The sequence below is a fragment of the Heterocephalus glaber genome, unplaced genomic scaffold (genome assembly GCF_053883595.1).
Source record: "Heterocephalus glaber isolate CG9 unplaced genomic scaffold, H.glaber_assembly_v1.0 deba00001744, whole genome shotgun sequence".
Lineage (NCBI taxonomy): Eukaryota > Metazoa > Chordata > Mammalia > Rodentia > Bathyergidae > Heterocephalus > Heterocephalus glaber.
In genome coordinates, this window is record NW_028258450.1 from 992,577 (window position 1) to 1,019,761 (window position 27,185).

Sequence of the window (27,185 nt, forward strand, 5' to 3'; positions counted from 1 at the left end):
GTGTCCATGTCAGGGTCTTTCTAGGGTGTGTGATTGTGTGTCTTTGTTTCTGTGGGGGATTGAATTGGTGTGTGTCCTTTGTGCGTATCTGTGTGAAACTGTGTGCGTCTGTATGAGTGTTGGTGACTCTACTGATGTGTGACTGTGTGTGTGGCAGCAGTGTTTGTTGCTATGTGAACCTAACTGATACGTGCTGTGTGGCATGTGGTAGTGACTTTGTTGACGTGTGGGTGTGTGGTGTGTGTTGCACGACAGTGAGGGCGTGTGTGATTGTGTTGACACACGTGGATCTGTGGATGTGTGCTGTCAGGCGCACGGTGGTGTGCCACTCTGTTGGCGTGTGCGTGTGCTGTGTTGTGTGTGGTGTGGGGCTGTGAGGTTGTGCTTGGCAGGAAGAGGGAGGCAGCCCCTGCCTGGCCAGCCTCCCTACACTGCTGCCTCACGCGCACACACACACATTCGGTGCCATGGCTGCGGGCGCTGGAGATGGGGGCGAGGGGGGTGGAGGAAGCAAAATAAAATTAAAAATTAAAGCTTGCCCGGAGTCCCCATCTGCACCGCGCCGGCCGCGGGAAGGGGGTGCAGCTGCTCCCCCTCAGCAGCCACTGGGGCTGGGGCTGTCTGTCCATCTGTCCAGCTGCCCTAACAGGCCCCTGCCTGGCCAGACCGCCCCAGGCCGCAGGCCCTGCTCCCTCCGTGGGTCGATCAAGGATCAATGGGGCCAGGGGGGCGCCAGGGGCAGGGTGAGATCAAAGGGACCCCAAGAGAGGGACATGGGGACTGAGACAGAGATGTGGACATGGAGACCTGGAGGCAGACCCAGAGACAGGATGCTGGGTAGCAGCAGTGGAGGCCCTGAAACAGACCGGGGGGCTGCCAGGCCCAGAGACCTAGAGACAGCGGTGTGGGGAGGCAGAGAGGTGAGGCCCAGAGGCAGAGAGGCGTCCAGTGCACCGAGGCGACGCAGGCAGCTGACCTGGGCGCGGGGCTGAGCAGCGGCTGGGACAGGCGGTGGGGCAGGTGGCTGGGAAGGGGGCCCAGTGGGGGTGCCAGGGACCCAGGTCCCCACGGGGCGGACCCTGGACAGAGGCCAGGCACAGAGGTGGGGAGAAGGGGCGGCAGAGACGCCTGTGAGAGACGGTGGGGGAGCGTGGGAGCAGGGCCCGGAGCGCCGATCCCACGGCTCCTCGTTATAACGTGTCCGGAGGAGGCGGCGGGGAGTTGAAAGCAAAGGGAAGAGAAATCAAAACCAACACGGAAATGAGAGGGGCCAATGGGGGGCGGGGCGGGAGGGAGGAGGGGGAGACCCAGAGAGGCTGAAAGAGAGGGGAAGTGGGGAGGGGAGATGGGAGAGAGCCTGGGGTGGGGTGGTGGCCGGGGAGACGGGGGAGAGGGAGGGAGGGAGGGCGACAGAGACGGGGAGTCTCCCCGAGACGGAAGGAGGCTCCAGCTGGGGAGATGGAGAGGGGCACAGAAGGGGATGGGAGAGACGGACTCGGAAGTGGGGTGGGGCTGGGGGCAGATAGTCAGGAAGAGCCGGGGAGACTGAGAGGGCGAGAGCAGAGCGGAGGAGACCCCTGAGTGAAGGAGAGGTGGGAGACGGGCAGGAGACCAGGGAGGGACAGAGGGAGGGGGCCGAGAGGGCACGAGTGAGAGCTGGGGGCGCTGTGCAGGGACAGGGCTTGGGGACCTGTTGACACTGCCTGGGGTCCAAGGGGTGAGGGGGTTTAGGAGGGGCCGAGACCTAGCTGAGCATCCTGAGGGGTCCCGAGGGTGTGAGGGATATCTGAGAGCATCGGAGAGAGTCTGGGAGGACAGAGGGGGTCTGAGGGGCGCGTGGGAGGGGTTTCCGACAGCGCGGGCAAGACGGGGCTAAAGGGTGCCCCATCCAGGGGCGCAGTGTCGCTGCCACCGCGTGTGAAGGGAGTGGATGCTTAGGGGTGGCGAGGGGCACAGGCTCTCTGAGGAGAAGGTGCTGTGAGGAAGGGGTGAGCAGCGATGGAGCATCTCCGATCTCCGCGTATCTGGAGAGAGGGTGTCGGTCGGAGGGAGCAGGATTGGAAGGGTGGGCCCTGAGGGGAGAGATGACCAAGTGCACGGTCTTTGGGTGAGCAGCAGGTCTGGAGGAAGAGGTCTGTGGGACTCATACAGGGGGCTGGGGGCATCCTGTCGGGGACAGCAGGGGCCGTCTGCCTCTCCCAGCCTGGCCGACAGGTGCCCAGCTCTGCCAGCTCCGAGGAGAGGAGAGGAGAGGAGAGGAGAGGAGAGCAGACGAACTGGCCTGGGGGTCAGCCGGGTGGGGCAAGCTTCAGAGCAGCTACATCCGGGGCAGCTGGAGAGAGACGCACAGAGAGGGCGAGAGGGAGACCCAGAGACAGCCCAGAGCCCAGCCCCCAGAGGTCAGGCGAGAGACGGGGGACAGAGGCGGCAGCGGGTGGCGCTGTGGCGAGGGCGGGCGGGCGGGTAGTGAGAGCCAGTGAGTGCGAGTGAGCCAGCCGCAGCGAGTGGCGGGCAGTGAGGAGAGGCTGGGAGCGCGGTTAGTGACCGAGGCACCAGCAGGAGGCTGAGAGGGGAGGATGGTGGCTCGGGCCAGGGACAGAGGGGCACAGGGGGCAGGGGGAGGCCCATAGGGAAAGCGGGCTGGGAGGAACTGGGGGCAGAGAGAGCAGTGGGTACCAGGGGGCGGGTGGGGCTGGGAGACGGGAGCCCTGCAGGGTCCCGCCGGCCCGGCTGACCTGTCTGTCTCTCCTGCTGTCCCCATCCCCGTGTGTCTGTCCGGCCTCTGCAGGGCCAGCTCCGCCATGGACTGTAGCTGCGTCTCCGAGCTCCTCTTCGCCCCGCCTGCCCTGCCGGCTCTCTGGACCCCCGGTAACTGGCCCAGATCCCCCGACCCTGCCCCCCCAGCCCTCCCTAGGGGCACACCTCCTTCTCTCTACCTTCTTTCTGTGTGTCTTCTTGTCCATCTGTGCATCTGTCTCCCTTGGTCTCTGTCAGAGTCCCCTGAATAAAACCCCTTCACAAAAAACTTGGCTAAAAACTTCGTAGCCAGCTCTCCCTGCCACCTGCCTGCTGGGACATGGGGGTGGGGTGGATGAGGCAAAGAGGTCAGTGAGAGATGAGGATGCCTGGGCATATCAGCCATGCATACCTGGACACCCAGCACCTGCAGCCGGCGGGGAGCAGGACTGGAGGGGCATTAGGCCAGGTACAACGGACAGATGGACAGTCAGATCAGCCCAAGCAGCCCGGGCCCGGGAGAGCCGGCTTGCTTAGAAGTGGATGCTCAGGACTGGGGATAAGGACAGAAAGGCTGGCTTGGACGTGCATTTGAGCCTGAGTCACACTCCCCACAGATGGCAGTGTGTGTGTGGTGTGTGTGCAAGTGTGCATGCCCGCATGAGTGACAGCAAGGGAGAGACAAGACCACTTGGTTATTTGGGGTCTCGTTGTGGAGCACATCTTGTGTCACACTTTAGTGTTTCTAGAAGGGTTCACCTGGGCAAGTGTCGGCGCCAGTCTGCCCATCTGCGTGTGCCCGCGTGTGCCCGGCTGAGGCCACCTAAGCGGTGTGCTACGTGGCATTCCCAGGGACTTCTTGGCACATTCTGGGCTGCGTGGCTGGATGTGCCCCCGGCCTCTCGGGCAGGCTCTGTGTCTAGCTTTCCATCCAGGTGTTTGTGTGTGTCAGACAGTATTTGGGGTTGTCATCAGTGTGTGTGTCGCCAGCTGACTGGGGGCTCTCTCCAGCCGTGTATCTGTCTCAGTGACTATAAGGCGTTAGAGAAGGTGTGTTCCAGGGAAGGTGGCTTTTCTGGGTTGGTTTTGCATTATCATCTTGGGGCTGTATGAATGAGTCTGTGGTACACTCGCTTCCCTGTAGGCTGGTAGGGTGTGTTCTGGGGTGTGAAGTGGGCCAAAGCTGTCTTTGCTTGAGTCCTGTCATCTGAGGTGAGAAAGGCACAGAAAGGAGTTGAGATAAAAATCTCCCATTGAGGAACTGCCTGGCATTTTGGCAGGAGGGCATTAGCGCCCACTCTTCCACACCAGGCAGCCTGGACAGGACTCTACTTCTCCTTGCATCAGCAGCCAGAGAAGGCAAGGACCTGCCAGTGGCCACATAGCAAGTGGATTCAGGGACCCAGGTCTCCCAGCTCAGTGGTGCTCTGCCCCATCGCCCCCTCCTCAGCAGCCCCTTCCTTCCTGCAGGGCTCTCAGCTGGGAAGGGGGCCGCTGCATTGCACTGATGCCTGGGTCTGGGGGCTCTGTGCCGGGGGAAGGGACAAGGGATGTGACTCAGAAGCTGGACCCAAGGCCTGAGCCTTCTGGATGGGAGGTGAGATCTAAGGGTGGGCAAGACCTCCCACTTGCACCCACCTTCTTAGTGTACATGGACAGCGGAGCCCAGGGCACCCCTCCCTGTGTGAAGTATGTGACAATGAGCTGCAGGTGTGCTGACCTGTGGGTGTGGGTTTGGGAGGATGCTTACCAGAGTGTCGCCCTGCATGTGTCTGTCTGGCTGTGTACCTGTAGACCTGAATGACTGGATGCTGCAGACATGGTCTCCATCACACTGGGTGTTAGTTGGCTCTTTGGGCTACTATGCGTGTCATTTGTTGCAATTGTGTTGCTAATGGGTCCCAGTTCTGAGGAGCTGGAGGAAATGTACAGTGGTGCATGTTGTGATGGGTGCGCAGTGCTGGCTTGTTGGGGTGACTGACCTTGTACCTTGGGCAGTCTGTGCCTGGCGTGCCTACCTTGGAGGCCCTGTGGGGTGCTCTGCCATGACTGTGTCCCTTGGTATGGCTGGGTGTCTGATGAGTGAGTGGATGTTTATGGGATGCGTTGTCTGCCACAGGCATCTGTGAGAGGGCATGAGCATGTGTGCTTGCACACAAAGGACACACAACCCTGCTCTGCACAGCTCTGATAGACCTGAGCACAGATATGGAGAGGGGTCCTGGGGCTGTGGAGGGGACAGACAGCCAGGTGCAGAGAGATGTGTACATGGGGTCAGCCCAGGTGGGGCTGGTGGAGGACTCGGGAGAGTATGGAGATGGAGCAGGGGGCAAGGGCTTGGAAAGAGGGGAGACAGAGAATCTCAGGGTGCAGGAGACACCAGAGAGAAGGGCTCAGCTGGAGAGGGGTTGCCCTTCCCATCCAGCACCTCCCCAGTGTGGCTGGTACAGGGAACTGGCCCTTCCCACCCCCACCCCCAGTGCCGACCCCGAGGGAGTTGTGCCCAGGTGGGTAGAAGGTCAGGCAGGGAGCAGCGACCTAGGGGCCTCTCTTAGTTTGGACAGTTTAGGGACTAGACAACAGCAGGCCATATCTGGAGATGACAACCTGGTCCTTAAAGTTGCCTTAGGCCGGCAGCTACTCCTCAGAGCCCTGAAGCCAGGGGAGGACTGGATGCCCCTCGGGTCGCTGAGTCTGGCATGACCCACAGCCTGGCATCCTGACCCCAGGCCACTCCCTACCTCCTGTCCCCAGGGTTTGCCTTCCCGGATTGGGCCTACAAGCCGGAGTCGTCCCCTGGCTCGAGGCAGATCCAGCTGTGGCACTTTATCCTGGAGCTGCTGCAGAAGGAGGAGTACCAGGGCGTCATCGCCTGGCAGGGGGACTACGGGGAATTCGTCATCAAGGACCCTGATGAGGTGGCCCGGCTCTGGGGCATCCGCAAGTGCAAGCCCCACATGAATTATGACAAGCTGAGCCGGGCCCTTCGGTGAGGAGGGGCTGCAGGCCTGGACTCCCACCTCCCCCTCCCCTCCCGGCAGGCACTGTGCCTTTGGTCCCACCTGCTGGGAGCTTTCCCTTCACATCCTGGGCCAAATCCTGTTGGATCCCAAAGCACAGGGCTCTGTATTGTAGCTGTCATAATTACTTGTGAGTGGAAGAGAGAAAACAGAGGACTTGAGCCCTGGGCTTTGGAGCCATGCAGGGTAGGATTTCGGCTCCTGCCTTACCCTTCCCTTGCCCTGTGACCCTTCACCGAGTGAATCTGTTTTCCTAAACTGCTGGCACAGGGAAGGTTCTATCTAAAACCCCTAGGGTTCTCTTTGCCCCTCCCCAGGACAGCAAAACCTCTCTCCCCACAGTTACTACTACAACAAGCGCATTCTCCACAAGACCAAAGGGAAGAGGTTCACCTACAAGTTCAACTTCAGCAAAGTCGTGCTTGTCAATTACCCACTGCTGGATGTGGCGGCCGCTGCCACTGGCTCCCCACTCTTGCTGACCCCTGGTCCTTTTGGGGGCGCCCCTGGGCCAGATGCTCCTCCCCTCACCCCTGAGGTGAGTTTGGATCCTTGGGTCCCAGAACTGGAACTGGGGCATCTCACTCCCCCCACCATGAAATGCCCAGGAAGGGGCAGTGTGAGCAGCACTGCCTCCCCCACTCCCCTCTCCAGACCCTGCAGACCCTGTTCTCCGCCCCACGCCTTGGAGAGCCAGGGGCCCGGACGCCCCTGTTCACCTCTGAGATGGACAAACTGCGTCTGGACAGCCCCTTCCCATTCCTGGGCTCTGGTAAGGGCCTGTGGGTCCCAAGGGTTATGGGATATCTGCAGGGGTTTGAGGGAGAACAAGACAAGACTGCAGGAGACAGGCTGGAGGAAGGAAGCCTGGGGCCAGGCTGTGTGTGTTCACGTGTGCACGCCTGTTTAAAAGCCGGTGGATGTATGGAGCGGGAGGTGGACAAGCTGGGAGAAGGGCTGTAGGGGCACTAAAGGAAAGGGGAGCTGTGAGGGGGAGCAGGGGGGACAGTGAGGATGACAGGGGAGAATGGAGCAGAACAGAGCAGGAGGCAGCACCTTTACCAACCAGCCCCAGGCAGGCAGACCCCAGGTCGAGGGGCCCAGCCTGACCAGCCCATCCCCCCCCCCCAGGTGCCCCCAGCTACTCCAAGCCCCCTGGCCTGCTGGGTCCTTACAGCCGCGCCTTCCCTGAGTGCCCCTGGAACTTGAACCCGTACTTCACGGGCCCCTTCCCCAAGCTGCCCCCGTCTCTCTACCCCCCCCACTTCTATCCCAGCCCTCTGGCCAGTTCCCTGGGCCACCTGCCCTCTGCAGGGGCTGGGGGAGGCCCCACAGCTGCACCCCTGCTGGCTGCGACCGGGGAGAGCCTGGGCCCCGAGCGCCCCTCAGGTCTGGCAGCAGCAGCCCCTCGCCTGGCACTGCCAGGAGCTGGGGGTCCAGAGCCTGCGCTGGCAGGGAAGGACGACAGCGACTCGGAGCTGGAGATCACCGATGTCAGCGCCTGCAGCTCTGACAGTGAGGGCGATGAGAGCCTCCCGGGGCCCCCCAAGGCCAAGGCGGGCAAAGCGGGTACCGGCAGCTGAGCCAATGTGGGGCGATGGATTCTGCCGAGGCGGGACCAGGAGGGCCACCTTCAGAGGCTCACCCACCCAGTCTGCCCTCCATGCCAGACCAAGGCCCAGGCCCAGCCCTTGGCAGCCCTCCCCAGCCCAACACTGGGGGTCTCACCTCTCACCCCAAGGGGTGGGGAAGGAACCTGAAGGCCTCCGGCCTCCTCTCCAGGCTCCAGTTTGAGGGGTCCCCGCCTGGCCCCACTCCCAAAGTGCAATATGGCGCTCAGCCTGCCCACCTCCCCGGCCCGTTGCTGTGACCTGTGTGTTTGTGTGGCCGTGTCTCCAGCCCCCGTGCCGGCCCCATCCTGATAACCTCCCACGCAGGCCCCCTGGGGAAAGGGAGCTCAGAGCAATAACCCCGCCCCCAGCCCCCACCCAGGAGGGCCCCCTCCCCACCAGCTCCCCACGACCCCCCATAGCCACCTCCGGAGAGTTTACTACAAAAATAAAAGAACAGAAAGTGAGATTGGTGGGTCCCCCCAGTGTTTTAGATGACTGGGGCCCCAGGTGGGGGCTGGGAAGAGTGGGGGCTCCTTACATCCAGTGTGTGTGGCAGGGTGCTGGGGGTAACTGTTAAGACACAAGAATGAATGAACGCAAAAGTAAAAGGAGGTAAGAGGCAGAGATACGTGGTCGGGCCTAGGAAGTCAGCAGGAGGCAGCCGGACACCCCGCCGAGCGCCCCCAGACCTCTCCTTAGGTAATATATATTAAAAAATAAACCTCCAATTCAGGGTATAAAAACAGCAAAGGCACTTGGGGATGGGGGATGGAGGGGTGCCCCCGCAAGCAATACTGAGACGGCCAGGGAAAGGGGGGTCCTGGTGGCACCCCCTGGAATGAAGCCCTGAGTCCCCCAAGCAGAAGCCAGGAGGGAGAGCAGGCCTAGCGAGGCTGGTGGAGGAGGCAGGGACCGCAGCTGGGCCCTTCCCAGGTGTGGCCCCAGCGGCGGCGGCCTGGCTCCCTCTTCAGGTCCCTGGGGTGTGAGATGTGGCTGCAGCGGTGGGGGCAGGGGCCCCTCACGTCCTCTCCCCTGCTCGTCTCTTCCTTTTGAAAGGCCTGGGGGTGCAGGAGAAGAAGGGGAGAGATGGAGGGACAGAGACCAGGCGGGAGAAGAAGTCCGAGAAGGCAGAGAGGCAGAGAAACAAATTGACAGAGGAAGCAGGGACCAAGGGGAGAGGCGGCGCAGTGATCGCAGACACGCAGGAGGAAGGGAGACCCAGACGGGGCTGGGAGGCACAGGCGCCGGCCGCTCTGTCCCCTCAGGGCCGCACCCAGCCCAGCTCCCCTACTCACCTGCAGGGGCGGGCTGAAGCCTCATGTGCAGCCAGGCTGGGGAGCAGGGTTCCCTCCCAGCTGAGCCAGGAGGGGCCGCAGGCGGCAGAATTCCTCCTCCAACTCCTAGTGGGGAGGGGCCGTCAGGTCAGGAGGGAGAGGGAGAGGGAGAGGGGGGGGTCCTCCTCCCCCGAGGTGCAAGGTGTGCCCAGGGCTCCCTCCCCCAGCCACACCTCCAGCTGCTTTATGGCCTCCTCCAGGCTGAGCAGGTTCTCCTGAATTTCCTGGGTCTGCGCAGGGCCCAAGGGGCCACCACCTGGTACCCCATCCCCGTCTCGGGGAGGCCCCGCCCCGCTGTCTTCCTCCGTGGGCAACAGGAGCTGCTTCAGGGACAGCACTGGCCAGGGACAAGGGGAATGGAGTCATGAGAGGCAGGCAGAGGATTCTGCTGGGGTCCCGGAGGGGCAGGAAGGGCAGAAGCCAAGGGCCTGCTGGGTGGGGAGGATATAGTGGGGAGGCTGGGGTCAGGGCTGGATGCGGCAGGAGGGCACTGCAGACAGAAAGGCTGAATCTAGGGCTAAGGGAGGGATGTTGATGTAGAAAGAAGAGGGGCTTGGGCCACCCAGGATGGTGGTGCAGGCTGGGTCGGCTCGGTGCATCTGGGTCCTACTGGCTGGACATAAAACAGACTGGAAATGGGGAAGCTTTTTCTAATTGGAACAGAGGCACCGTTTGGCTGGCGGCTGCCCTGGGGGGGCAGGGCTGGGCTACCTTTCCGAAGGGCTGTGGCAGCGAGCTGCCCCTCAGGGCCCGGTCTGCAGAAGGGCAGGAGGTCACTGAGGATTCTCTCAGTCTGGGCTGGATGGGCAAACAGGAGGGTACTCAGATCTGGCTGGGCATACTGTGGACACCTCTCCTTGCTCGTGATTCCCCACCCAGTGGCCCTCCGGTCTCACCATCAGCTGGAGGCACCTCTCGGCCACCGTTGCCGTTCTCAGAGCTGCTGAGCAAGGGTTCTCGGGTGCTGTGGGGAGAAGTGCTGGGTGACCCCACACCCCTGGCCCTGCTGGGCAGCGGGGTCAGAGAGACAGAGAGCTGGAGGTGGGGAGGCGGGACAGTCCGGAGACAGAGACAGAGGTGGAGGCCAGGACACAGGGAGACACAGAGGCCCTGACAATGGAAGACCACCGAGAGGCCTGGAGATAGGAGACAGATGGGCGTGGTGGGGTCGGCATGCACACTCACACACATGCACACTGAGCCGGGACCGGGGCTTGGGTTCTGGGGATGCCAAGGGAAGCCGCCCCACCTTTCCAGCTCCCTCCCTGGTCCCCCTCACCTGCTTGGGCTGGGCCGGGGCTTGGGGCGGGAGGCAGGGGCAGGGACTTTCAGGGATCCAGCGGTCTCAGTGATGAGGGCACACCAGCTGGGGAGAAAGGCCCAGGCCAGTCAGCACCTCCAGACCTGGGGGGGGCACCTCCCACACCCACACTGTCCCCAGGGAACCCCCCTCACTTCTTCCGCTCCGACACCGTCTGTGCTACCAGCTCGTATATCTGGGCCTCCTGGTCCCAGGTAAAAATGACGTAGAAAGCTTTGTGATCTGTGGAGGGAGAAGGAGCTCAGGGCCAGGACCTCCCAGTATGCACCCTGCCTGTCCTGTGCAGGTGGGATGCTAGAAAGCCCTAGAGATGCAATTCACCCCTTGCTGTCTGGCTGATCTCCCAGTCCCACTTCCTGTCCCCATCCCTCCGGCTCCCACAGACCCTGATCCCATCAGGCAACAAGTCCCCTGGCTGGCTGTACCTACAGAAGCCCCCAGATGCCCCACCATCGAGCGTCTCCCATGGCCCCGGCCCTGCTGCAGCTTCTAGGCAGTACGTCTGCTGGTCCCTCCTGCCTGGATTCCCAGCTTCTGGCCCTATACCCTATGATTCTCAAGTGGCAGCCAGAGTGTCTCGTCAAAATACCAGTCAGGGCAGGCCACAGGTCAGTGCAAACACACACAGGAGCAGTTTCTCTCTACTTTCCTACGCTCCTGCAGCATCCTGCCACCTCTGCCTCCACCAGCCTAGTGGGCCCCTTCTGAGCCTCTATGACAGCCGCCCCTGCCTCAGAGTGGGCTCCTCGGCTCCCTACAGGGAAGCTCTGCTTGATGACCTGCCCTCACCCCACCGCTGCTCTCACCGGTGGCCACCTCTCGGGTCATGGCAGAAGTGAGCCGCAGCACGGGCCGCAGCATGGTCTTGCCGTCGGGTGTGGGCGTCAGTGTCCGGCTGTGTGACTTGAGCAGCAGCCGTTCATCTTGGCGCTGGAGCAGCAGCAGCAGGTCGTCCAGCAGCAGCACGTGGACCTCTGAAGGGGCACGGCCAGTGGGTGCTCCCACCTGACCCCCCACACCTTGTCGTTGTCTCCACCCCTGCTGCCACCCTGGTGCTCACCCACAGCCTTGTCCTTGGTCACCCGCCATGTCAGGGGTCCCTCATGGACCAACTTCTTCTTGGTGATGTCCAGGTTCTGGGGGCAGGAGGAAGTGATGGTCAGCCAAGGCGAGAGGAAAGGAAGGGAGAGAAGAGTGGCAGGCAGGACAGTTTCAGGGCCAAGGACTGGTCCTAGCCGTGGGGCAAGGAGTGAAGTCAAGAGTCTCGATGGACACCGGGCTGGAAATCGGGTGGGTGGTGAGGCTCCCTGGGCACATTATCAGGGCCGGGGTGGGGGCTGTGTCAGAATCCCCCAGAGGGCAGGAGCAGGGTGGACAGTGGGCACGAGAGGGAGGGGCCCACAGGCCTACCTTGAATTCACTCAGCATGGGGTCGTTGCTCTGCCGAAGGTGGGACAAGTCCAGGCGCCTCTGATAATCCCTGAGCCGCTGGAGCAGAGATGACAGTGTTCAAGGGACAAGCCGAGCACTGGGGCTGACCCCCACATACCCCAGGCTGGGGAAGCTGAGAGCCAAGGTCACCTTTGAGGGACAAGATGAGGCCAGGCCTGACCTCCAGTGACCTTGAAGGGGAGTGGCTGAGGGTTGGGAGACCCGAGGGCAGTCAAGGGCTCTGACTGGTCTGTGGCTAAGGTAAGGAGGGGCCTGGCGCCCCACCCACCCCCAACCTGGCCAGGGCCATGCCCGCTCACCAGCAGGTCCTCCGTGTCACGCACGGCTTGGTTGACGTGGTGCAGGATCAGCCGGCAGCACTCAGCTGCCTGCTCCACTTTCTCTCGCTCCTTGGGCTCTTCTGCAGACATGGGAGAGACCAACCAGCTCCAGTGAACCCCAACCTTGAAGGCTCCTGCTTCTGGCCATGGCTAAGAAAGGGCAGCTGAGGCCAGAGGGGTGGAGCAGGCCGCAGTACCTGTGTTCTGGCCAATGCTCTGTAGCAGCAAGGGGTACTTGGTCAGCCGCTGCATCTCAGTGGGGATCATGTCCTTCAGCTGCAGGCGGCGGCACCGCGGGCGGCTCTCAGCTTCCTGGGGGGAAAACAGTGTGGGGTAGGATGCTGGCCCCACCTCCAGGGGACCTGGAATCTAGCCCCCAGCTCCTCCTTCCCTAGGTCCCTGGGGCCAAGGCCCCACCTCACCTGCACAAAGGCACAGAAGCGGGGGTCCTTCCGTTGTTTGGCTTTGAGCTGCTCTAAGGCAAATGACTGGCGGCTGCAGAAGCGGGAGGAGATTTTCTGGAACCAGGAGCCCTCAGCACCATCAAACTACAGCAAGATTCAGGCCAGGGAAGGTCTCAGATGGGACTGGCAAGAACAGAATCTCAGCAGGGATGGAAGCCTAAAGCAGGACACCCCAGGCCCAGCCCCAGCCCCAGCCCCCTGGGTCTGGAGGGGAAAGGTCCCAGGCTGGGGGAGTGAGGAGGGGCTGGGCAGGGCACCCTCACCCGGGCCAGCAGCACATCTCCAATCTCCTCAATGAGGTAGCCACTTTCCTGTCTCCGCTTCATCAGGCGATCCAGGAATAGGGCTGTGGGGTCAGTGAGGAGAGGGGGTGAGCTGTTAGGGCCTGGAAGACTGAGGCACCCAGGTGGGAGCTGGTGGGGGTCAGGCTGCAGGTGGCTGTCTGCAGTCCTGGGGGCTGATCAGCCTGTCTCCCAGCCCTCCTGTGCTTGGATAGTGGTCTGCCTCCCTGGGGAGTGAGCTCGGGGGGGGGGGGCGGGATGGGTGGTCCCCAGTGCTGGACAGATGCTACTTGTGGGGGATGCTCAAGGAGGACAGGCTGGCTCTGGTTCAAGGGCATCCTTAAAGGAGGGAGACAGCAGTGGGGTGTGGAGGGGCAATGGCTAGGCACTCACAGTGCACCTCGATGAGCTCATCCAGGCTGGGGAAGATGTTCTGCAGCTCCTCCAGGACGAAGAAGCCTCCTTCTGCGATGGGCTGGTAGAAGAGGTCATGCAGCACCCGCAGCATGCGCACGTGGGCCGCCTCTGTCACCAGCAGCTCTGTGGGGGCCCAAAGCAGAAAGCACCATTGGGGAGGGTGCAGACTCTGGAGTCAGCCTCAGAGGTGGGCTGGGACAATGAGGAGGGGAAGACAGAGTCCGAGGGGTGAAGAACACTCCTAGAAGTTGGAGAGGCCCACACTCTCTCTGGGCAGTGTCATTCACACCTTTGGCCCTGGCAGTCAGCTAGGGTGACCGGTGGGTCAGGTTCGCTTATCACAGAACTTTCAGTGATAAAACAGGCCAAATGAGCTGAGTGTGGTGGTGCATGCCTATCCCAGCACTTGGGAGGTTGAGGCAGGAGGATCTTGAATTTGAGGCCAACCTGGACTACATAGTGAGATTATCTCAAAAAAAAAAAAAAAGAAAAGTGACCCAAAAGTATTTACTTACTGTCCTAAAAATTCTATTTTCTTATTTTTATTAATTTCTTTTTTGCAGTGCTGGGATGAAATGCATGGTAGGCCAAGTGTGCTCCCCCATTTTGTTTGTTTTTTTGTTGTTGTTGTTTGTTTTTTTGGGATCGAACTCAGGTCCTTGCACTTGCACAGCAGGCGGCGAAACCACTGAGCTAAATCCCTGGCCCCTGTTTGTTTTGTTTTTTGAGACAGGGTCTCACTATGTAGTACGCCAGGGTGGCCTTGAACTTGCAGTGATCCTCCTGCCTCAGTCTCCTGAGTGCTGCTATTATAGGCGTGTGCCACCACCCCTGGCAACCAAACTTTTGAATGAGCACATTTCCTACTATTGAGTAACCAGTACATGAACTTTCAAGCAAGCTTCCAAAGCTTTTCTACCTTTGCAATCACTCCTCTCCTACACAATTAGGAGGCACAGGGGGAAAAAAAAAATCAACATGAAAATGATGGGCCCATCATCTCTCCACCCAGGAGCAAGCACTGATAAGATACTGATTATTTCCCCCAACTTCTCCCTGTGGGAACCCTTGTGTCCCTAAAGCAGTGAAATCACACTAATAACAACAATCCCAGTAAAAGGCCCACAGTACAGTGAGTACTTCATAAAGATTATCATATCTTCACAACAATCTTTCATTTGTCTGTTTATTTATTTAGGTTTTTTTGAGATAAGGTCTCACTATATAGTTCAGGCTGGCCTTGAACTCACTATGTACCCCAGGCTGGCCTCAACACATGGCAATTCTCCTGCCTCAGCCTTCTGAGTGCTGTGACTATGGGTTTGCACCACTGCACCTGGCTAGAAATGCATTTTTAATTTTTTCAGACAGGGTCTTCTGTGGCCCAGGCTGGCCTCTAACTCATGATCTTCCTGCTTCACCCTCCCGTGCTTGGATTACAGTCATCCAACAACATGCCCAGTTTAGAAATGCAATTTTTATATACTGTTTCTGGCTTTTTTTTTGCGGTGCTAGGGATAGAGCCCAGGGTCTTGCACCTGCTAGGCAAGCACTCTGCTATACTCTTCCTAGCCCCATTTCTGGCTCTTAACATCAGCATTATTTGCCCTGCTACAAATCCTTTGGAAATGTCACTTTGACAGCTGCATTCATGCTCCATCTCGCGGCTGTTCTGCAATTTATGTAACCAACTGCCTTCTGCTGGAAACAAGCTGCCCTCAGAAGCCTCCAGGGTAAATCAACACCTGAAAGGACATCGCCATGTGTCTGTCTCCGCCACCGCCAGAGCTGGACTGTGTCCTTGACCACAGTGGGGGTGGAGGGGGACAACTCACCGCTGATGACCTCCTGCCGCTTCACCTGGCTCTTGGGGAGGCTAAGCAGGGTGTCCGGAGGGACGAGCTCTCGCCAGCCAGGGGGCTCCTCCGGTTCCAGCTCCAGTCCTGACCGCCCAGGCTCCCCCTCGTCTCCAGGCTCTGGGCTGTGGACAGAGGCCTTGCTAGGACCCCAGTTTGGCGCAACCCATGGAGGAACATTTGGCTCCTTAGTGTCAACGTCTCTGTGGCCTTGGCATTTAAGGCTCCCAGGGTGGACTAGTCCCCAGATCTCTAGACAGAGTTCTCCCACGCCCTCCTCCTCCAAGGCCCGTGACCACAGCTGGCCCTCGGTGACCTCAGCGTCTGCTACCTGCTTCTCTGTGGCTCTGGCAATAACCCCCTCCCGACTTTCCGGGTTGCCTCAGTGCATGGGGCAGGGGGGACGTACGTGGCTCGTCGGGCAGGGCCAAGCACGGCCGTGGCGGAGCTGGGGTCCATGTCCACGTCGCTCCGGGAGCGGCCCCCACCCCGGCCCTTAGCCCCGAGGCTGCCCCGGGAAGGCCGGCGGCGGTCACTCACCCGCAGGCTCTCTGAGCGCCCCAGACGCCCTGACAGCCTGGACCCCAAGGTCAAAGACAGAGACAGAGGCCAGGACAGAGACAAGAACAGGGAGACCAAGACAGGGCCAGGGACAGAGGAGACCAGGCCAGGGACAGGGACAGAGACCAAGATCAAACATGCAACAGAAGAGAGAGAAGAGTCAGGAGCAGTGGGATTTCTGGGGTGCTGGGCAGGGAGGGGAAGGAGGAGGGGTACTGAATTGGGTGGCGGTGGGGACCCAGTGTGGCACACAGGACTGACCCCCTCCCTTCCTGAGGCAGGGGGACAGGGACAGAAGGGGAAGGATTTTGATACTTAGCTCTTCAACTGGGAGGGTGACGTTCCCCCACCCACCCCTCGCAGGGGGTGAAGGGGAGGGGGTGGCCATGGGGAGGGAGAGGGGCTGGGAGAAATGGGGGAGGGGCTAGCCCTCCCCCGGCCCAGGGCCCAGGCACCCACCTCTTCCACTTTCTGGGGAGAGAGGGCACAGGGTCAGAGGTGGGCCGGAGGGAACCAACCCACCCCCGCCCCACCAGTGGGCCCCCAAAGCAGCGGCACAAAGACAGGCAGGGGGCAGAGCCTGCCCCCCAACTGTGAGGGGGACAGGGCCCCCAGGGCACGGAGCGGAGGAAGGGGATAAGGGACACCAGGAGCAGGAGCAAGGCGGGCGGGCAAGGGCTTTGAGGAGGAGGGGTGGAAAATGAGAGGTTGGGAGAAGCCAAGGGAGTGAAGAGCAAGGGAGAGGAGGGAAAAGGGGAAGAAAACCTGCCAGGAGAGGCTGGGCAGGGGGCACCCATGAGGACACAAGGAGAGAAGGGAGGAGAAATAGCATCAAACAAGGAAGGAGAGGAAGGAGAGGCGAGAAAAGGAAGGAAGAAGGAGAAAGGAAGGGAGCCAAGACCCAGAGAAAAGCAGGAGGAAGGGGGGCCAGGCAGCGTAGACACGGCTTGGGGACGGGCAGTGCACAGTGGCAGCGGCGATCCGCACACCCTCCCCGGCCCTGCTGAGCTGGGCCCGCCCCACCCCGCAGCACCCCAGCCGGGCACCTCTCTGTCTCAGCACCCTCTTCTGTGCTCTCCGGGGGCATCAGGGGTTCCAGGCTCATTGGGCCCTGTGGGGGCGGGTCCCCCAGTTCCAGGGGAGCATCGACACCTGCAGGGGGCAAAGCGGTGTGAGGCTGGCTGGAAAGCTCCTGGGACCCACCCTCTGGGGGCCTCAGTGTCCCAGCTGTGGAATGGGGGACTAAAGCACACAGTGCCTGGCAGACATCACACAGTGGTTCCAATCAGACTTCAAAGGGGGACAGATGTTCAGATCACTGAGAACACGGGTGGGGGCGGCTGGGCCCAAGGGGATGGAGGTGCCTGAGAACTAGGGTGCTCCCTGCACACACCCACCTGGCCAGACTGCAGCCCCGCGGGTGGAAGGGGATGGAGGGGCCAGAGCCTCTGTGCCCAGTCATTCTCTGAACCCTCAGGCTTCCTCAAAGAGGAAGTAGGGCTCAGAGAGGAGAGTGATTTCCAAAATATAACATGAGTAAGCTTCACAGTGGGGATCTGAACCCAGGCCAGGACAAGCAACTGTATGAGATCCAAGGGGCTAAGGACCGTGCAGCTCTGAGGAGCATGAGAAAAGATCTAAGTGGGGCTGTGCGGCTCACGACCCATGGGGCACACGAGGGTTGACCCGCTACCACGCAGAGAGGTTCTGGGAAACCAAGTCCAGTGGCTGATGGAAATCCAATGCAAGGATAGGAGACCTGGCACCAGGAGGGAGGTCAGAGCCCAGGAAGACATGATGGTTATTAATAACACCAGAGGCCAGAAAGGGGAGAAGGAAAAGGAGGGCTTAACCTGGACAACTTTGGCCTGTACTTCAGCCTTGGGCCCGGAAACTCACCAGGTTCCCGGTCTGGGCTGTCCCCAGAAAGAGGGTGTAGAGACACTCCAGGGGTGTCCAGGCCAGGAGTCCCTGTGTTCCGGTCCCGAGAGGAGACCCCCAGGCCTCCCTTCCGGTCTGTAGGGCCTGGCTTCTCAGCTGGGGAGACAGCAAGGGATAAGAAGGAGAAATCATAGAGCAATGACTCCAATCTACAACTACCTGATGGATTCATGGGGATCTATGATGGTGCTCCTGCCCCTGTTCCCTATCACAGGAGAGTCCTCCTCCCTCAGACCCGGGGGTCCAGGCCTGAGCCCCTCCTCTCGAAAGTCCCAGGACGGATGGCTACAGGTCCATTACCATCAACCTCGCTTTTGAGGTGTCGAAAATCTGGAGCTGAAATGAGAGAGGGACAGTGAGGTGAGGGTGCCTGAGGATAGGCAGGACGGGGCAGAGGCCAGGGCCACCTTACCCTGGTTTTCTCCCCGGTTCCAGCGGGCAGCATCTAGGATACTGCTCAGTCCTTTCTTGGTCTTGGGAGCCTCATCTGACCGTCGGTTCCCCATCACCTGCAGGAGGTGGGAGAAGGGACGGAAGCATTTGCAAGATGCACAGAGCAGAATGGAACCCAAGTGCCCAGGTCTCAGAGTTCCCTCAGGGGGTGTCTGGAGAAGAAAGGGCCAGATTTGGTCAGCACCTTTTTCCGGAAAAAGTTCCTTCCAGACTTCTTATCCCCACTCTTGGTCCGGACCCCAAGGTGGCGCATGTACAGGCCGATGGCAGTGACCACAGCAGCACTGCAGGGAGTAAGCAGTGAGGGCCCTCATCGCACACATGCAGGTACATGGACACCTGCCTTTACCTCCCTATCCCACAACCACTTCCAGAGGCTCTGGGGAGGAGGGGAGGGTTCCACAGGACAGAGCCAGGGAGTCCAGGCCCCAGGCCCTCTTGGGCCCAGGGGACCAACCACCTCTCCCCACCACGGTCTCCACCCCATCACCTCTTGTCTTCATCGCTAGAGATGGTATGTCTGTGGGGAGAAAAAAGAAGGTTGTGACAAAGTTGCCAAGTCCAAGGTTGCTGTCATCCCGCACATACCTCCACGCTACTGTCCCTGGGGCAGAGGCAAGGGGAGGCAGAGAGGAGCACTGCCATGCCTGGGCAGGTCCACCACAGGGAGGGCGAAGGGTCTCTCATCCACATGGATGGGGAGTATAAGGAGTGCCAAGCCTGAACACAAAACCGTGGAGGAGACCCAGAAGCTGCAAGGAACTCCAAAGGTGGAAGGGAAGACCCAGGGGAGGGGAAGAACCCAAAGGCTAAGAAAGGCACCCTGACACTGCGAGGGCACTGGCCAACTGGGGCAGAACCTGCTGGGGTGGCACAGGGTGACCACTTGCTGCCCACTCACTGCATCTCCTCCAGGTGGCTCAGCAGCCGCTCAGCCACATGCCGCTCCCGGGCCTCGTAGCTGGCTCTGTCACGTCCGACCCAGGCCTCTAGCTGGGACAGCTCCTGCTCCCAGAGAGTCATGCCCATGAGGCGCTTGGAGCGGAAGTCCTCCAGCTGCTGGCCCACGGTTGCCTGCTGGAACTGCACCACCTCCTGCACGAACCGCCGCTGGATGTCCTCAGAGAGGAGGTCAGGCCGTGTGCGGTCTGCAGGGACACACACGGTGCTGGGGCCAGTTCCCTGGGCTCAGCTCTGACCTGCTTGGACCACAGTCCCCATCCACCCGTGGACTCTGACAGCCATGCTTCCTTGGGCTGCCATCATCAAGAAAGAATAAATGAATGAATCCTGTTCCCTCTCCATGGTGTCTTGGGAGGCAATCCCTGCCAAAGACCCTCCCTCATCCCCAGTGCCCTCCTGTGTCTTTACCGAGTTCAAAGGCAACGCTGGGAGGGACTGGTACCCGCAGGACCTGCTCGGGGGAGAGACTGGAGTGAGGGAGGGCCTGGGAGCCATGGGGATGCAGCCCAGGAAGCCTGGTGGGAATAAGGGTCTGAGGGAGGATGTTGAGGATGTCTCAGGTTGACAGGTGCCTCAGTGGCCAGAGGTTGGGAGGCACATGGTGGCTCCCCAGGGCCAACAAGGAGTTGGGGACAGGGGTGGCTTGAAGGTGTCTCTCACCGCAGTCTTGTCCAGGAAGCTGTGGTAGAAGTCAACAAAAGTCTTCTTGGCCTCCTTGGGGCCCAGGGAGCACAACATGTCTGCATGCAGGCAGCAGAGCTGGAGTGACAAAGAATGTGGCTCTCCTCCCTCCCAGCCCTCAGCTACCCCATGCCACCTCCTCTGAGAAGCTCTCTAATCTCTACTCCCACCCTCCAAGCCCTGTCTCCCTTGCAGTCTCCCCAGGGCCACCATTATGAGCATTTCCTAATTTTCTGTCCTTTGATGTGGTTCTTTGTGGTCCTCTTTACTACCACTCCTCCTCCTCCTCCTCCTCCTCCTCTTCCTCCTCCTCCTAGCTATATGGAGGACTTGGCATACACCAGACGCAGTTCTAAAGTTTTGACATATCCATTAATTAATGTGCTCAATCATAGGGACCACCCTTATCTCCATTTTACAGATGGAAAACTGAGTTCAGGATGACAGTTCCGGGTCACACAGCTGGTAAGTGGCAAATGTGAAATCCGAAAGTGAGCAGCTTATCTGTGCTACACCCTATTGTCTAGAAATACACTAAGGAACGTGAAAGCCTGTGTGTGAGTGTGGCGGTGAGAGGTAGGTTATGATTCCTATGTCATCGGATGGGGCCTACTGCACAGCGAAGCCTTGGTAAATAATGGAGGGGCAGTGCTTTTCTGGAGAATGCAGATAGGAGAGAGACTGGTAATTTCCCAGGTTTTTTTTGACAGTTTCTTTTGGGGCCAGTTGTTGAACCTTGGCATCAGGATTACCAGCCTCTACAGGTCAATGTGCCCTTTCTGCACCCCAGGTGCCCTCCCTACTATTTCTTTCAGGCTTCTAGTTTTCTGAAGGGATCTACTGTGAATTTCCCATAGCACAATGCTCTGAATATCCCCTGGCTCTTGGCCTGGGTTGTAGTGGATCTTTTAGGAATGAGGCCCTTGTCTACAAACCTGTTAGCCAACCCTGTGGCTTCTCCTTCCTAAATCACCTGCTGGGGAGTCTGCTAGACTCTGCAGGTGTTTCTCACAGCGTGGTCCTGCATGTACAACTCCCAGGTATCTTCTGCCTGGTGCAGGAAGTTTCTGGGTTAATGATTACATCCCGCCCACCTGATGACTGGCTGCTTGTGGCGGTTTCTTTATTTCTGGATCGAGGCCTGGGATGACTAATAGCTTTCTCCCAAGCACCAGCCCTGAATGCCTGCTAGGTGATACCCACCCAGAAGGGTCTGCTTGGTCCCTCTCCAGGGTCCAGAGGAAGAGTACTGTCATTGATGCTGCTCCAGGCAGGAAGGGGACAGGACATGGATTCTGCCACTCTGCTGGGCTCTCTGCTGCTGTCTGCATGGCCCTGCTGTGTATGTGGTCCTGGCCTGTGCTTGCTGTTTACACGGGGGACTCGCTTATCTAGATCACATGGTGTGCCTTCTGTCTCTCCTCTGTGCTACTGTCTCTAGATCTTGTGCTGTGTTTTCTGGAGCTAGTTCTCCAAACTGGTCCAGCTCACTTTCTGTTTTTTTTGTTCAGGGGATCAAACTCAGGACCGTGTGCTTGCAAGGCAGGCGCGCTGCTGCTGAGCTAAATCCCTGGCCCTTCAGCTCACTCTCATTGGTCTGGCCCTCTGAAAGCCCTGGCCTATCCCAGCCTCAACCCTCCCCGGCCTCCCCAGCCACACCCTCACCAGGGGTGCTGGGTCGAACTGCAGGGCCACATGCTGCAGGAGGGCCATGAGGTGAGCTGGGCGCCGCTTCACCTGCTCCAGGCTCTGGAACTGGCTGTTTTGCTCCTCTGAGTGCTGGGTATGGAAAGGGAAGCTGAGTGCCGTGAGATGGAGGGGCCTTGGGCTTAACGCTACTTGGCCTCTAGCACCTTTCAAATGGATCCAAGCTGGTGAAGGTCCTGGAAGGGGTGATGCATCTATGCCATAATGGTGACAGTAAGGGCAGGTGGTTGGGGAGAACGGATGAGATGTGGTGTTAATATTGGTGGCAGAAATTAGAAGAGAAGAAATGGGGATCCATGCAGGGGACAGTGACAATTTAGGGCCAGAGGAGGAAGGGTGGGAGTCCATGCAGGATCGGGGCACGGAGGAGGGGGAGAAAAGGAAGTTGGCACTAGGAAGATGAGAGGTGGGCAGTGGGGACACATCTAAGGATGGAGAAGTCGCCCTGCAGTGGGAGGGACAGCACTGAGGGTAGGACAGAAGCTCTTCCACCCCATCTCTGCTCACCGCCTCCAGCTCATTCTCAAAATCCTCATCCTCAGCCCCGATGATGCTGACAGGCACCAGGCCAGGCCGGGGGAGCCCTGAGGCCTGTGGAAGAGGAGGATTCAGTCCATGGGTCTCCCTAATTCGCAGGCCCCAAGTCCTCTCACCCTTGCTTCCCTGCTCTCTGCACTCACCGCCCGAGGGGCAATGTCTTCCATCTCCAGAGCTCTGCAGGGCTGGGGAGAGGCGGGGGTGTGGTTAGGGATAACAGAAGGAGGCACACAGAGGCGGTTACTCATAGATTCCTGGCCCAGGTGTGAAGGTGAGTAAACAGCCACCCCGTATCCCAGCTTCGGCAGCTCAATGGGGCCTCTGTGCCACACAAAGAGCCCTTCAGAGGCCAGCCGGGGGGGCGGGGAGCCCAAGGACTGAAGGCTGGTGGGGAGTGTAGGCTGGGAGCCCCAAAGCCTGGGTCCCTGAGAAGGCTGCGGGGCGAGAGCAGGCAATTTGGGACCCCTAGAGGAGGAGGAGCTAAGGGGCTGGGGTCTGGTCCCCAAGAGAGCAAGGCCTCCAGACAAGCAGAGTCAAAGGAAAGGTTGAAGGGTAGGTCAGAAGGAGAAGACTGGGCTGTGAGGGGCTCTCCTCTGATCTGTGACAGGCCTGGGCCAGGATGTTGCCTCTGAACCCACCAGCCCCACTTCCTGTGACAGGAAGTCAAATGGCAGTCTCAACTCTCTCCACGCAAGAAAACAAAACTCTGAACCACCTCTCTCGGGGACCCAAAGTCTCCAACTCAGAGATTCTTCTTTTCCTTAGGCACCATCTATCTTTCCTGGTTTCTGGGGAGCCTTTATTTTTGGGGGGTGGGTACCAGTGATCGAACTCGGGACCTTGTGCTTGCGAGGCAGGCGCTAGAACCACTGAGCTAGATCCCCAGAACCCTATCCTGGTTTCTGGACTTCAAAACAAGGGGTCTTTGACAGCCCACTCTCAAGGTGTACACATACCCCTCCCTCCATCCTATCTTGTCTTGCCTGCTCCTCCATGCTGTTTCTGCCTGGAGCCTGTGCCTCTTCTCCCTGGTTTCCTCGGTTCTCTCACCTGTCCTCCCCCACCTCTGCCTCTCTTCTCTCTTCCTCCTGTCTGTGCCCCGGTGCTTCCACTGCCCTGAGTCTCTGGCTATCTCTCATCTCTCTCCGTCCCCTTCTCTCCCCCAACTCTGCCTCTACCGTGTCTGTCTCCCTTCAGTCTCCACATCTTCCTCAATCTTTCCAGGGACATTTTCTGTGTCCCTAATTAGTCTGACTAATCCCATGGGAGTTGTGTCAGTGGGGAAGGAGCTGTGGAAAGACTAATGGGCTGGACCAGTAGGGGGCGGCTCCCCAAACCCCAAAGCTATTTATATCTCTTACTGCCTGCGATCCACCCTCTCCCTTTTCCATGGGTTTCCTCCCTAGCAGTCAGTAAATGGTAGCTATGATTTCAATTATGATTACTAAACAATGATGCTTTCTGGAGTGTTCAAATGCCATCTTGTGGGTCCACCTGAGCAGGCGTAATTTTTATTCTTCTTCATAAAGTTTATCTGTCCACCATCCAGGCTTGGGTAATTTCAAGCTCTGAGTGTTTGTTAAATGTTCACATAAATAAATTTTCAAACCAAAGCAGAAAAAAAGTAGTAATTATTTATTATGAGGACTAAGCTCACCTAGCACTTACAGTGTGCTAGGCATTGCTTTAAGTGCTTGCCATGTATCAACTCCGTTAACTCCCCAAACTGCAAACAACCCCATGCTAGTCTGAATCCCACAAGAGATGGAGATGCCTTCACTAGGCCAGCAGCCATAACTTCTGGGCTGGAGAACATTCCATGGACATGAAGGGCTCATGTGTATCCCACTTGGGGGCAGAAAGGTTCAACTGAGGCAGGGAGATCCCAAAGGAACAAAAGAGGAGCTGGGAGTGCAGCTCAATGGCAGAATGCTTGTCTAGCATGCAGGAGGCCCTGAATTCAATCCCCAGGATTGCAAAATGAAACAAAACTAAACATAGGGCCAGGGATTTAGCTCAGTGGTTCCAGTGCCTGCCTCGCAAGCGCAAGGTCCCAAGTTCAATCCCTGGCACCAAAAACAACAACAACAATAATAAAACAAAACACAAAAATAAATAAATAAGTAAACAAATAAATGCATGCATGCTCAGTGCCAGGCCTTGAATCCTGCACTTGACAGGCATCATCTCCTTTTATTTTCCAGTTCAGGGATGGAATCCAGGATCTTGCACATGTTAGGCAAGTGCTCCATCAATGAGCTACATCCCTAGACATTTCAAATTTTATTTTGAGAAAAGGTCTTGCTAAGTTTCCCAGGCTGTCCTCAAACTTTCGATCAGCCTCCCCAATAGCTAGGATTACAGGTGTGTGCCTCTATGCCCAGCTAAGCATATCTCCTTATTCCTCATCACAATAATATGAAATAATAGCTAGAACTTAAAGTGCACTTGGTACGCGTCAGACACAGCATTATTGCTTTACAGGTGTTAATTCATTCAATTCTCTCAATGACTTCACTAGACTAGTAGTAGTATTCTGGTTTGTTTTATTTTTCTTATTTTCTTGGGCCTCTATTATTCTTATCTTCATTCTACAGAGTTGGAAACCGAAGCACAGTTCATAAAGGACACAGCAGGGTCAGATGCTGAGAGCCTGGGTCTACACTTTATGCATGTAACAGACTAGGTTGCTTCAAGCTTGGGGACTTGGCCCCCTACTCCATCCTTAAAAGACTAAAATCTGAATCAAAGCTCTTAGACACATCGGGTCTCCTTATGGAGCCTGGGAAAATCAGGGGTATGTGGCTGCTGTGGCGTGGGCAGGAACACAGGTCGGACCTAGCTGTTCCACAGAGGCTTGGGCCTCAGGTAGGACTGGGGGTCGGGTGAGAGGGAGGATTTAGGGTATGGGAGGTGAGGGGGTCCTGCCATGGCTGGGCAATTACGGTGAAGCTGTCAGAGGAGAGAGAGATCTGTAGGCAACAACAAAGCCTGAGGTCCAGCAGAGGGAGCACTGTGAGCAGGAGGCTCTGAGGGGTCGGGACAGGTTTAAGGTCCACGAGGTGAGGGGGTCCTGAAGCAAAGTAAGTGCACATGGGCATCTGGGTTTTTTGCAGGGCTGAGGATCTATAAGCTATTGAGAAGACGACCCAGTGTCTCCAAGAACCTCTGGAATCCTTTAAGAACCTCAAATGGGCCCCTGGAATATATACAGCCCCAGATTCTATTTGACACACGCTGGGTCTAAAGAATATAGGGATCAAATGGATCATGATTCTATAGAGATCAAATGGATCATATTTCTATAAAGTCGATGGAGCCTCTGGAGACTAAAAAGGGGAGCTGAATTCTACAGAGGTGTGTGATGGGTCTCGGGCCCGGGACTCTAGGAGATCTAAGAATTCCATGTTATAAGAAGGCAGATCCCAACGGGAGGCTAGCTGGAACCTGGAGGGTCTGTGAGACCTTGTAACCTATGTGGAAAGCGGCGGGTCTTCACGTACCCCAAATCTTACATGAGACGTGGCGGGTCTACACCGGCCCCAAGTCCTACAGTGGAAGTGGCGCTGTGCACAGCCGGGGATGACTTGCAGAGTCAGGGTCTTATGTCCGCCAGGGGCCGCGTCCCTCACCTGCTCCGGTGGGAAGAGAAGCCACTGCAGCCGCCAGAACCGAAGCCTCCGTTCGCGGGCTCCGGACTTCCCCACCCCTGCCGCCGAGTCTCTCTAGCTACCTCATAGTCTACCTTTGCACCCAGCTCCACTCCTCCCGCTCGCCGCTCTAGCGGGGCTCCTGCTAGGCTCCTACCCTGGCGACTCTACTCCTCCTCTGGCCTCTCTAGCGCTCCACTCCGCCACGCTGGCCAGATAGAACCGCTCTGGCCTGTCTAGGAGGGCCGGCGTTTCCGCATCTCGACTGCCCGTCACTCTTCCGGCCCCGCCCCCCTCCCCGGCCGGCGGCACAGAGGGTTCCTACCCCAATCAAGGCTCAATCCGAGATCTCCGAATTACTGCAACCCCAAATCTCCCGGTCTTGCGCTGAGGCTCGCCACATTATTCGCCTCCCCACCTCGGGGACCAGCTGAATCCCCAAAGCTCGTACGTCAATTCCCTCCGCAGCCCTGTCATCTCCTTCAACTGGAGCCGGAGAGCAAAACCTTGGGTTAGAGCGTACCTTTCCCTCTGACATCAAAGTAACTTCCAAACAAAAACCCAAGAAAATAAAAAATAATTTCTTCTCTCCAGGCCTCAGTCTTCCCACCTCTCTTCTCTAAGACCACTTCCCAGGGTACAATTAGTGACCCGAGGACAGCTTCCCCCCAAAAACGCATTCAATCGGGCGCAGTGGCTAACGCCTGTAATCCTAGCACCTGGGAGGCTGAGGCAGGAGGATCACCTTAAATTCGAGGCTAGCCTGGGCTACATAGTGAGTTCAAGGCGAGACCTTGTCTCAACAAAACAAAACAAAAACCCTTTCAAAAGTTCTCTGCAACTCAGCTCCACAGTTGCTCAGGGTCTTATTGTTTTTATTTTATGGAGCCCTAAAGCACTCAAGGTTGGGCTAAGAAGGAACCACCTGCGAGTTCAAATCCCAACTGCACACTGTCTCACGAAGTGTCTCCGTGGCGCGAGTCAGTTCAGGCTCCCTGGGCCTCAGTTTCTCCACCTGTACAATGGGTGTGAACACCCATTCGCCATCAAAGCAAGGAGAGGCTTGACCACGACCTCGAACCATTCATCCCCACCTACTAGGTACTTGGCAAATGTTAATCACCTCTTTGCCACCTTAGACCGATGAGGAAACTGAGGCCCGCGCGGGGGGCGGTCGCTGGCTACTGGCCGCAGGAGGCCGCTCGGCTGCCGGCAGTGTCCCGGTCGCTCCCTCCTCCTCCCGCTTCCCCCGGCCGCCCGCCGAGGGGAGGAGGCCGGGCGGGGCCGGGGGCTGCGTACCTGGAGTCCGCGCCCAGAGGTGGCCGGCGGGGCGCCCGAGGTCGGGCTCGGCGATCCCGGCCCTGCGTCCCGGCTCCGGCTTCCTGGCTCGGCGGGGCAGGAAGTTGGGGCGTTTTTCCGGAGGCCCCCGCCCCGGCGCCCCTCCCTGCTTCCTGCCCGCGCCCCGCGCCCGCCCGGCACCTCCGCTTCCTTCCCCTTCTAGCCGCCCGCCGGCTCCTCCTTTCCCCGCAGGCACCGGCCCCGCCCGGCCCCGCCCGGCCCCCGCTTTGTCGGTCCGTCCGCGCACCGGCGTCCTCGCGTCCCCGGCCGGTGCGAGCGCCCGGCCGCCACAGCCTCCCTCGCTCCTTCGCTGCGCGCCCGCGCTACTCCTCCGTCTGCGTCCCTCAGCGTGGGCTTCGCTCCGGGTCCCTGTGCCCCACGCCCTTCCACGGGTGGGATCTTCCCCTCCTTGGCCTCTGCTGCTCTCTGCTCTTCCTCCTGCGTCCCTGGCTCCCTTAGAGCCCCTCTGTCCCCTACCCCAACTGCCACTTGCTTTCCCTCGGTCTCCAGGGTCAGCCCGTCCAGCTTCTTTCCTTCGCG

The 27,185-nt window shown here is 58.9% G+C and overlaps 2 protein-coding genes across 13 annotated transcripts; one reads left to right on the forward strand and one right to left on the reverse strand.

Annotated features, from left to right (window-relative positions):
• Positions 1–2,788: 2,788 nt before the first annotated feature.
• Erfl (ETS repressor factor like) lies at positions 2,789–7,466 on the forward strand. Its single transcript, XM_013068560.3, has 5 exons — positions 2,789–2,868; positions 5,491–5,725; positions 6,099–6,294; positions 6,411–6,528; positions 6,888–7,466. The coding sequence occupies exons 1-5, from the start codon at positions 2,802–2,804 to the stop codon at positions 7,337–7,339; spliced, it is 1,068 nt and encodes a 355-aa protein (XP_012924014.2). The 5' UTR covers positions 2,789–2,801; the 3' UTR covers positions 7,340–7,466.
• A 529-nt stretch (positions 7,467–7,995) lies between these two features.
• On the reverse strand, positions 7,996–26,806 carry Arhgef1 (Rho guanine nucleotide exchange factor 1). Of its 12 annotated transcripts, XM_021250874.2 has the most exons (33): positions 26,431–26,543; positions 26,233–26,322; positions 25,633–25,793; positions 25,161–25,289; positions 21,801–21,842; positions 21,628–21,711; positions 21,079–21,192; positions 19,393–19,491; positions 19,141–19,183; positions 18,671–18,917; positions 18,260–18,289; positions 17,954–18,053; positions 17,729–17,825; positions 17,617–17,652; positions 17,275–17,412; positions 16,422–16,527; positions 15,224–15,391; positions 14,794–14,939; positions 12,935–13,081; positions 12,524–12,606; positions 12,219–12,344; positions 11,994–12,108; positions 11,776–11,876; positions 11,435–11,512; positions 11,085–11,160; positions 10,831–10,998; positions 10,159–10,246; positions 9,983–10,069; positions 9,600–9,667; positions 9,415–9,501; positions 8,877–9,040; positions 8,665–8,769; positions 7,996–8,427 (listed from the first exon to the last, which is right to left on the reverse strand). In XM_021250874.2, the coding sequence occupies exons 5-32, from the start codon at positions 21,822–21,824 to the stop codon at positions 8,686–8,688; spliced, it is 2,904 nt and encodes a 967-aa protein (XP_021106533.2). In that variant the 5' UTR covers positions 21,825–21,842; positions 25,161–25,289; positions 25,633–25,793; positions 26,233–26,322; positions 26,431–26,543; the 3' UTR covers positions 7,996–8,427; positions 8,665–8,685. The 12 variants fall into 12 exon arrangements, with proteins under 12 accessions (XP_021106533.2, XP_087056909.1, XP_087056908.1 ...); XM_087200783.1 differs by lacking the exons at positions 26,233–26,322; positions 26,431–26,543 and adding an exon at positions 26,607–26,806 and having other exon boundaries at positions 25,173–25,289; XM_087200782.1 differs by lacking the exons at positions 26,233–26,322; positions 26,431–26,543 and adding an exon at positions 26,607–26,742.
• Positions 26,807–27,185: the final 379 nt, after the last annotated feature.